General features: G+C 43.9%; 1 protein-coding gene across 2 annotated transcripts; it reads right to left on the bottom strand.

The window, feature by feature from the left end:
• Positions 1-5740: 5740 nt before the first annotated feature.
• Positions 5741-8696, bottom strand: RNF222 (ring finger protein 222). 2 transcript variants are annotated; one of them, XM_061621851.1, is made up of 2 exons: positions 8457-8696; positions 5741-7384 (listed from the first exon to the last, which is right to left on the bottom strand). In XM_061621851.1, the coding sequence occupies exons 1-2, from the start codon at positions 8483-8485 to the stop codon at positions 6676-6678; spliced, it is 738 nt and encodes a 245-aa protein (XP_061477835.1). In that variant the 5' UTR covers positions 8486-8696; the 3' UTR covers positions 5741-6675. The 2 variants fall into 2 exon arrangements, with proteins under 2 accessions (XP_061477835.1, XP_061477836.1); XM_061621852.1 differs by having other exon boundaries at positions 8567-8696.
• Positions 8697-10116: the final 1420 nt, after the last annotated feature.

The following is a 10116-nucleotide window of genomic DNA, read 5'->3' as shown; positions in this document are numbered from 1 at the left end:
CAAGCCTCCACACTTGGGGGGGCACTACTTGCACACCCCTCCCATAAGTACATCAAAGTTGGATACACACCTGAACAAAGACCCAGACAACAGGGCACTCAAAACAAAAAGGTAATTACAGTGGCTGAGTAGATCTTGTACAGTGGTTATACTGACTGGGCAGCCACTGTCCTTCATATTTTACAAAATATTTTTTCCTATACAAAGATAAAATTTCTGTGTATGAAAAAGTAATATATGAAGTGGTCTCAATAGTGAGAAAAGTAAACAAGTGAATGGTGATCCAAATGTTTTTCATTCTCACGTTATGAAGCTAGCTGCCACATGATGTATCACCTTCCCTACGCATGCAGCGTAGACTGAAAAAACAGCACCCAAGCCACCATTCAATACGTGTACGTGTTCTTTCCAACATGAATCTACAGGTCTCAAAAAGTAATGTGTGACAAAGTCCTCAAACACCTTATAACATCCCTCAAACATGGTCTCTTGTTCTACCAGCATGCCTTCACACCATCACTTTGCCAAAACATAAGGATAGGTAAATTGCTTTTATGGAGGTTCACAATTATGATTTCCTATTTATTTAATCTAAAAATATTTAAAATACATAAAAACAGCCAGGGGAAGATATTGGAGAAATATAAAATAAATACAAATTAAAAAGGGGGGGAGGTGAAGAGACCTTAAATGTGCTACTCACCATCTCTCAGCCTATCCTCCCCTCAGGATAAAGACAATGGAGAACGATGACCACCCCCAGGAAGAAGGGCACACTTAAAATGTAGAGGAAAAAATCATCTACAACCATAGTGTGAAATCAAATACTTATTGGGACACAGTATGAAGAAATATTTATATAAACATGACTATCAAATATGTTTATGAATGACACAATCTGTAAATATATTTATAGTGCAATCCAATGTTTGTTTACTCAGAAGCAAGTCCCAATGTATTCAATGCACGTTTGGGATTCAAGCTAGGCCTGGAAAGTTGAAACAAAGAAGACGGCACATGCAAATGGACACCATCATTAGTCATCGATGGTCTAGGAATTATGGGAACTGGGAGTCCAGTAACCCTTTGGAGGACCCATAAATGCCCTGCCCATTCTCTACCACAGGAGTTCCCAAGCTGTGGTCTGTGAGCTTCATTTAGCTGTTCCACATATTAAATACTCATACTGATTTTTAATCGTATTTTATTGCTTCTTTTTGTTTCTCATATTGCATTTTCTTGTCTTACAATTCTATATGCAGTTCCAGGAATGGAAATTGTAATACAAGAAAATACAACATGAGAAGCAACACAAACATATTTAAAAATTCATGCAAAACGTAACACTGTGCATCACAATAGGTACAACAGGCAGAAAAAGTCATTTGGCCCTGCAAGAGATCCTAAGAAGAGCATGCCTCTAGGATCAGGGCCCTCTGGGATCAGGGCCCTCTGGCCTGGTCTTGAAATGAGAGTCCTCAGCAGGTTTCCTTGGGAGCAAGCCCCACTGAGCGCAGTGCCCCTATTCCTGTGAAAGCCTGCCTAGGATGACGGCCTAACTTGGATGCAGGGAGCAGAATGTTGCACCATTTGAGCTGAGAGGGAGAAGGGAAGTCTCTATAGCCAACATGGCACCCGCCTGATGACTTTGGACTTAAACTCCCATCATCCCCTTTCCCTAGCTGAGGCAGAGGGGAGTTGGAGCCCCTCAACACCTAGAGAAGGTTGGGAGATATAGACTTGGTGCTCAATGGGGTGAGATTACCCCTGAAGGACCAGGTCCGCAGCCTAGGGGTCATTCTCGACTCCCAGCTGTCCATGGAGGCTCAGGTCTCAGCAGTGAGCCGGGCAGCTTGGTATCAATTACATCTGATACAGAGGCTGCGACCCTACCTTCCTGTGCATCTGCTCCCACGAGTGATACATGCCCTGATCTCCTCTCGCTTAGACTACTGTAATAAGCTCTACGTGGGGTTACCCTTGAAAATGGTCCGGAAATTGCAGCTGGTACAGAATGCGGCGGCACGCTTGATCAAGCATAGCTGTCGCCGGGATCACATCACTCCGGTGTTAGTAGACCTACACTGGTTACCAGTTATTTACCGGGCCCAATTCAAGGTGTTGGTGTTGACCTTAAAACCCTATACGGTTTCGGCCCAGTTTATCTGAAGGAACACCTCCAGTATCACCAATTATGCCGCCAGACAAGATCAGCCACACAAGACCTTCTCTCGGTCCCACCAGTCAAAACAGCTAGGCTGGTGCGGACCAGAGAGAGGGCATTCTCGATTGTGGCCCCACCCTCTGGAATTCCCTTCCTTTTGACCTGAGACATGCCTCCTCTCTGATGGGTTTTCGCCGAGCCTTAAAGACCTGGCTATTCAGGCAGGCCTATAGGATTGCTGGGGTGGATTAGTTTTTATGATGTATTAATTGAAGACTGGTTTTAGATTAACTGATGAGTATGGCTTTGTGATTTGTATATTGTATTTTACTATGCTATTGTACGTCACCTAGAGTGTCGATAATTTGGACAGATAGGCGACTCACAAATAAAATTTTATTATTATTATTAGAGGGCACCAAGTTGGCTACCCCTGATATACTGCTTGGATGTATCCCTGCAGCCCTCCAGATGTTGCCAAGTCCCAGCAGCCGGCCTGGTGAAGGGTCAGGAATGATGGCGATTGGAGTCTAGCAACATCTGGATCTATACAGGTTCCTATATATAGGATTGCATCACATTATACTGCATCTGACCATTGGTCCATACAGCTCAGTAATACCTGCACTGACTGGCAGCGGCTCCCCAAGGTTTCAGGCAGGGAGGCTCTCCCAGACCGACCTGGAGATGCTGCCGGGACTGAACCTTTGGCATGCAAAGCAGATGCAGATGCCGCCGAGGTCTGGGGTTAATCCACCGCTCTGATCCGAAACGCTTGCTTCGCAGAGTTGAGGCTCGCACCTGCAAAGCTAGTTGGACGGCGGCGCTTCTCCAGGCAGCCTCAGCCCTTCCTTGCCAAGCTGCCGGAGGCCCCCAAGTATCCCCCCCTTCTGAGCTGGGCAGTTCTAGCCTGGGGGAGCTGGCGTTGTTGTCTCTCGCCACCATCCATCGGTCTGTCCATCCTCCGCCGGCCCCAGGAAGGGGGGGAACCAACGCGGCATTTCCTGGCTGGCTGCTTGGCTGGGCGCCCCTCCTGCTGCCACCGAGAGGGGCGAGGGTGAGGCGGCGGCGGCGCTTGCACTGCACCTTCCGGCTGGGCTCTGGCAGCAGCCAGGAGGAGCCGGCAGGGCAGGTTTCTGCCTGCCTGCCCCGCTTCCTGGCAGTGCCTGGGGGGGCAGCTCGTGGTGTCACCCCCCCGTCTCGGTGTCACCCAGTGTGGCCCGTACCTGCCACACCACCATAGTGATGCCCCTGAGGTGGACTTTGGTTTGATCCAGCAGAGCTCTACTTACATTTTTATGTTCGTGCTACTGCTTGCTATTTCCCAGCTATGACACTGGTTTTAGTAATGAAGATGTGAATACAAGTCACCCCTGCATAGGGTTGCCAGGCTCAGGGCCTGAGACTGATCCTGTATCTTTAGGAGAAGAGAAAGTCAGCCAAATGCAGGTATTCTTGCAACAGTATAATGAGAAAAACCACAAGGTGGAATTCTCCCTCCCCCCTGCACAACTTTTAAAGATACAGAAGACCTCTTGGTTGCCAGGCCCGGCCTCCAAGAGGTCTTCTGTATCTTTAAAAGTTGTGCAGGGGGAAGGGAGAATTCCACCTAGTGGTTTTTCCCATTACAGGGTTGCAAGACCACCTGCACATGGCTGACTTTCTCTTCTCCTAAAGATACAGCAGCCTTTCCCAACCAGTGTGCCTCCAGATGTTGTTGGACCACAACTCCCATCAGCCTCACCCAGCATTGCCAATGGTCAGGAAAGATGGGAATTGTGGTCCATCAACATCTGGAGGCACACTGGTTGGGAAAGGCTGAGATACAGGATCAGTCTCAGGCCCTGAGCCTGGCAACCCTAAGAGGAGATAATAGCCAACCAGGTGTGTATATGTTTGTATATGTGTGATTTTCACCGGTGAGAGTGATTGAGAGGAAAGGATTAAATATCCTTTCCTAGAATGCCATGTCCTCATTTCCAAAGCAACAAGGTAGGGCTGCTAATTAGTTTTTTAAAATGCCCTTGGGAAAGAATAATTACACATTTCCAATGGCACATCTAGTTTGGCCCCCTCAGTGAGAAGTAGACCACAATGCTAAAAAAAAAAAAATCAGACCAGTGAAGGCACTCCTTAAAATATAGCAAATAAAAATGAAATGAAAACCTGGGTTATTTTAGAGTTGCTGAAAGAACCTCCCAGGACATCTCTGGATGAAGTCCAGGACTGTTTGTGTAAGAAACCATGATTCTCTTTTCAGGTTTACCCCCTACCCAAGAAGGAAAGGAAAAGATAAAAAACAAGTAAGATAAACAATATATTGGAAATATCCTGGCTTTAATAGTTGAATTCCATAAATGCATTGTAATACCAACCAACATAAGTTTATTTTAAATTATTTTAGAGTATTTAAATTTGTTAATGTTGTATGATTTATATATGTTGGAAGTGGGGCAAGAGCAACTCCTCTTTGGGTTCTTTTGTGTGTATTCCAGAAGGAAGATAGAGCTAGGGTCCTCCAGCTGGCTAGGTTTGCCTACCTTTACCTGTGATGTTCTCTACCTAACTTCCTTCTGTTGTAAACGGATATGCTCAGGGAAGCTGACCTGCCCCTCCTTCCTTTGTCTTTCTTCTTCGACTGTCCAAGGAGAGAGGAGACATCTTTGTTCTCTCTCCTGAGCCATGAGGGCAATACCCAAGTCTGGGCATTGCACCTCCAACTTAGTTAGTTAGTTAGAACTAGGTATATGCCTTTCCTATCTACTATGTATTTCTATAAATGAAGTAGTTTTTCTTATGTTACTAAAGTCTCAGTGATCTAAATGCAGGGTAAAAGCCTGCTGCTTAGGTAAATACCCATACTGGCACACACGCAGCTCAGACTGCTGAGTATATCTGCATATATATTTCCATAATAAAATATGGTGTTTGATTTTGTTCAATAATAACTTAGAATTAATAAATATTTTGATTTTTTTTTTTAAAAAACACCTTGATTTTCACAGTGGATTCTCATACACATAACCCATCCATCCTTCCATCACATTCAGCTAAATGTCTGAATGGCCTCCTTTGTAAACTATCGCGTTTAAAAGTGATGGAATGTGTTGTGGAAGCTCTGTCTGTGGTGTTCTGATCTGGGACAGTTGTACACCTGCTAGTCACCACCTGATGTAGCTGTGATGTTGCGTGAACCCTCCCCTTAGTCCCTTTCTGCTTAATCCCACCCACCATTGTCAGTTGACAATCATACCTAAAACTAAGCAATTCTCTGGGAAATTATAAACTGCATGTTCTCCTAACTGCCTAAAGAGGGCACTTACTGCCTGTGCGTTCAACAAGATTTACAACTGCCAGGTCTCCCTGGGAGAAAGCAAGGGCAGATTTTGAAAAGATTAGGCCTGAGAGTGAAGAGAAGACAATCTGCCAAACTTGTTTTGGGATTTGAGACAGATCATTAACTAAGGGCTGCAACAGCAATAAAATGTTTTATTGTCATAGTTATAGGTTGTAACAATATCAAAAGTAGAAAAAAGTACAGAAGGTACAAAAATAAAACCAAAATTAAAATGGGCCATCAGTGATAGAAATCATCATACATGAAGAACAATACCAAATGATCCACTACAATGAGAGATAGAGGCCAGTAACAATATAGAAATAAGAGATGAGTAATTATTGCTAATGGCTGGAGCAGAACTGAAATGAATTATACTGCATCCCATCTAGATGTGTCTGTCTCCTCTGCACTGTGCCCTGCATTAAGATCAATATGAGCAAGTATCCCAGAGCAATGCAGCCACCTCTGGTGTGGAGGATGAAAATTCTTCTGGGTTAGCAATGCAGAGCAATGCAGACAGAACTGCTGCAATTTGGCTGAGTGGAAAAAGAACTCAGGATTCCCATGATGCTGAAACCACCCAGGCTGCCTTAGGCTTATCTCAAAGTCAATTCCTTATTAATTTTTTTGAGTGTCGAAGTAAGAGATGGAATGATATTCAGCAGGCAAAAAGAACTTCTGTGAGAATACCTACACACAGACAGCCCATATGTCCATACTGACTCTGGACTGAAGGTAGCTATAGTGTTGGGTTTAGATATGGAAAGCATGAGCTCAGATCCCTGAATTGAGAAAATCAATTGGGTAGTTTACCCTGACCTCATGGAAGCCATGAAGCTATAATGCCATTCTGATCCTCTTGGAGTAAGGGCAGTGTATGCATGTAACAATTGAATAAAGACCTATATGATCTTTAGTAGGATGGTTAGACCCTTTCTCTAGGTAACCCTTTTTGCTCCTCTGAATCATGCTTTGGCATACTATCATGCCTGACAAAGGAAGGATTATACAAATAACATTTCCTGCAGTTTCCCATCTGTCTGAACCCTGCAGTTCTTTGAGTTTCCATACTGCAGATATGTCAAGGGACAACCTTGTTCATGATGTAGCTCCACAAGGAAGATGGGAGGATCCCGCATTGTAGGCCTTAAAGAAAGTCCATCCACCATGTTCATTCATTCTTTTTCACAAGTAGAAGCCAGGGAAGCACAGCCCCCAAAAGAGCGACAGCGGAGACAAGGAAAATTGCCAGGATAATGGGTGATTGGAAGCAACCCATTCCTAGAGACCTCTGAGATACCACTGATCCTGGAGCTTCCACATTGCTGTTTTGAGCTATGACATCATAGTTCTCTTCAATTAGTGGCATTCCACATTGAGTGATAATGAACACGTGAGATTCCCGTTCCGAGCCATCAGGGCGCACCATCAAGTCCATGCTAGGGCAGCCACAAGCATTCTGGTGGCCATCGTAACCACTCAACGGCATCAGGAATTGGACAGGCACCACTAAAGTGTTTGCTGGCCCCAATGATACTCCACAAGGCAGTGAAGAAGGTGAGAGTGGTAACTCCAGAGATGGAGGCGTCAGGTCAGTCTTGGAAGACCAGCAGGCTCTCTTCCTGCAAAGGAAGGTCACAAAGCGACAGATGGGGCAGATGAGGCTGTTCTGTAGCCGGCCATCTTCCCGTGATGCCAGAAGACACTTGACCAAACAGTCATGGCAAAAAGTGTGCCCGCAGCTCAGCATCCGGCATGACACTTTTGGAGACTGAAATGTCTCATAACATACAGGACACTCAGCAGAGATGCTAACAGGAGCCTCCTTGCTGGTTTTGCTTGCAGACATCCTTGTTCTCTTGTTCACATGTGGCAACCATCTGGATGAAAGGCAGAATATGAATATTTATAAGAAATCTACCCCAGAAGAAGAGGAGTAGTTGGAGTATAGATGTATAAGATTAGCTGTAGTCTTGACTTGTTACAAGGGACTTCCATCCCAAACATCCATCCCTCTGTGAATAGGTAGATAAGACCTTGTAGATTAGACTGGTGGCAGGATTAATAACCTTAGCCTGAAAACACCATGGAACAAGCCCTAATATGTTAATATAAATAATAAGTAATAGTGGGTGTTTTTCTTTTTTTTAAAAGTCCTTTTTGAACAGCCTTTCCAAGAGTAACATTTTCCCACAAGCAAGGGGACCAGAAATTAGCTTTAAAGGGAGATTGTGGAGATTCTTGCCATTCTGGCTGTAAAAACCCTTTAAATTGTGAATGAAAGCTAGCTAGACAGACAAACAGACATGATTATGATATAACCCATCTCATCCCATATTCAAGGTAGTTAACCAAACACAATGCACCTAAAAACAAAAGCAAAGCCATTTATAATACAAAACCCAAATATTAAGACAGAGGTTCTCAATCTGTGGTCCATGGACCACCAATGGTCCACAAGCTACATTCAGGTGGTCCATGACATGTCCATATTAAATGTTCATATTGATTCTTAATTGTATGTTTATTGCTTCTTTTATTTCTGATATTCTATTGTGTTATAATTTGAATTCTGTGGAATGCAAATTGTAATATTATAAAACACAATATAAGAAATAGCAGCAATGAAAATACAAGTAAAAAGCATTCAGCATCCAGTACAGCGCTTTACAATCCCTACAACAGGCAGGGGAAAAAATTAATGACCCTCTAAGACCATCAGCAGTTTTCAAGCGGTTGGGAGGGGGAGTTCAGGAACCAACCACTGTATTAAGCTCTTTTCCCAATCACTAATTACTTGCTTGACTGCAAACATTTCAACACCACCAACATTCAGAAAAAACACCTTGGAGGTGAACAGTATAAAATCAACAATAAAATCACATTCATATAGCAAGTACAAAACTACATCATTTGTTGATCACGGGATCAGTTTGTTACTCAGATACGTACAGATCAATAGATTTGCAGAGATGTCTCATCCATGGAGGTTATTTGAAGAACACATTGTTTTCATAGGCTCCAGATATGTCCCACAAGATACCCCTCTAGCATCCTCTCACCTTCCTCCCAAACACCATACCTTCCCCAAAGCCAGCGAGGAGTTGCCTCTCCATCCACTCAGTGTTTCTGGGCCTGACCTTCCCAAGCTCACTACAAACAAGCCCTGCCTGTACAACCAATGAGTGTTTGCTGGGTGGCTCACTCTGTATCCATGCCTTTGCCTTGTGTCAGATCTTTAAGAACAGCAGGGAGGTAGGAGGGTGGTTTCCAAGAAGTGAATGTGGAGGAACTGGTTTGTGAATTGAAGGTTTCTCTTTTCAGATTTGGGACATGGGGAGGAGTCACCACAACTGATTGTCTGAATGACATCACCTCCAAGATGCCATAGGTACCTCTTTCTGTGCTAAGCCACACCATGCATGGAGATCATGTGGTCTTCCTATTGAATGAGATACTGAAACTGAGATATAGATCTATTAGGCCTAAGCCTTTCCAGCCCACTTTCCCTGTGATTTACTTGAGAGTTGGTCAGGAGGACCTGCCATTGTGATGTACAAAAGCAGAGACATCGAACTGAAAGCAACAACCCTAAAAAAGAGAGCGTCCTCAGTGACAGAATACAACAGTCTATCTATAAAGAGTAACCCCTTGAAAACTGTTCAGAAACTTAAGTAGGTCTGATTTCACTTATGGGACATTGCATTGGCTTTATTGATTATAATGGCAACTCTTCTATCCCAATTTCTAACATTCCTTTCACACTACTGTACCTGTTGCCTTATGGAACTGTGGCTTTTTGATTGACATACTGCCATGTCCCGCTAAATTTCGTTCACATCAGTGGCCGTGGTGTGACACAACAATGAGTATCATTGGGCATGCTGCTACTCCCCCACCCTTTTCACATATGCACATATGTTCCCCCTTGACTCCCCCCTGAAAATTTCATCACTTTACTCCCATGTTGTTCTGGGTTAATGAGGTTGCAAATGGATTTTTTTCTGGAAGCAATTAACACGGAAATGAGCATTAAACTTCCACTATATTGGTTAGATTTCCAGAAGTGACTTTTATGTCATGTGAAAGATCAAATTTTAGAGTGTACAGTTTTTATATACTTTGTTCTATTAGATTGTGTAATTTTATTGTATTTTTTGATGTTCACCGCCCAGAGAGCTATTGCTAGTCGGGCGGTATATAAGTTTAATAAATAAATAAATAAAATGCAGAAATTATTAGGTGAGGAAACTTCAGGAAAATGGAATAAACTGCCATCTGAAAGCAGCCTAGGTCTACAACACATGTGGGCAACCCCACAGGATGCATGGGGCCCTTGCAGTTCTCCCTTATGACTCCCTGAATAACCTGTCCTGCTGCCAGATTTTGTGCCATGTTTGTGATGGGGCAGAAGGAGTGTGATTTACATGGATAACCCATGCTGCACCATCTTGAACATGTAAATCATGCTCTGAGCCCGCCAAACAGCTGTTAACCCTCCCTTCCCCATGTGTCCTTTCCATCAGTGGCTGTGAATGCATGTGTGTGAATGTGTGTCTTAATGGTTTCGTCCACTGATAGCTCCAGCCACACCCCTGGCATGTGGGCCCCA

The sequence above is a fragment of the Rhineura floridana genome, chromosome 3, assembly GCF_030035675.1.
Source record: "Rhineura floridana isolate rRhiFlo1 chromosome 3, rRhiFlo1.hap2, whole genome shotgun sequence".
Lineage (NCBI taxonomy): Eukaryota > Metazoa > Chordata > Lepidosauria > Squamata > Rhineuridae > Rhineura > Rhineura floridana.
The sequence above is the reverse complement of the archived record's forward strand: the minus strand, read 5'-3'. Positions and strand labels throughout refer to the sequence as shown.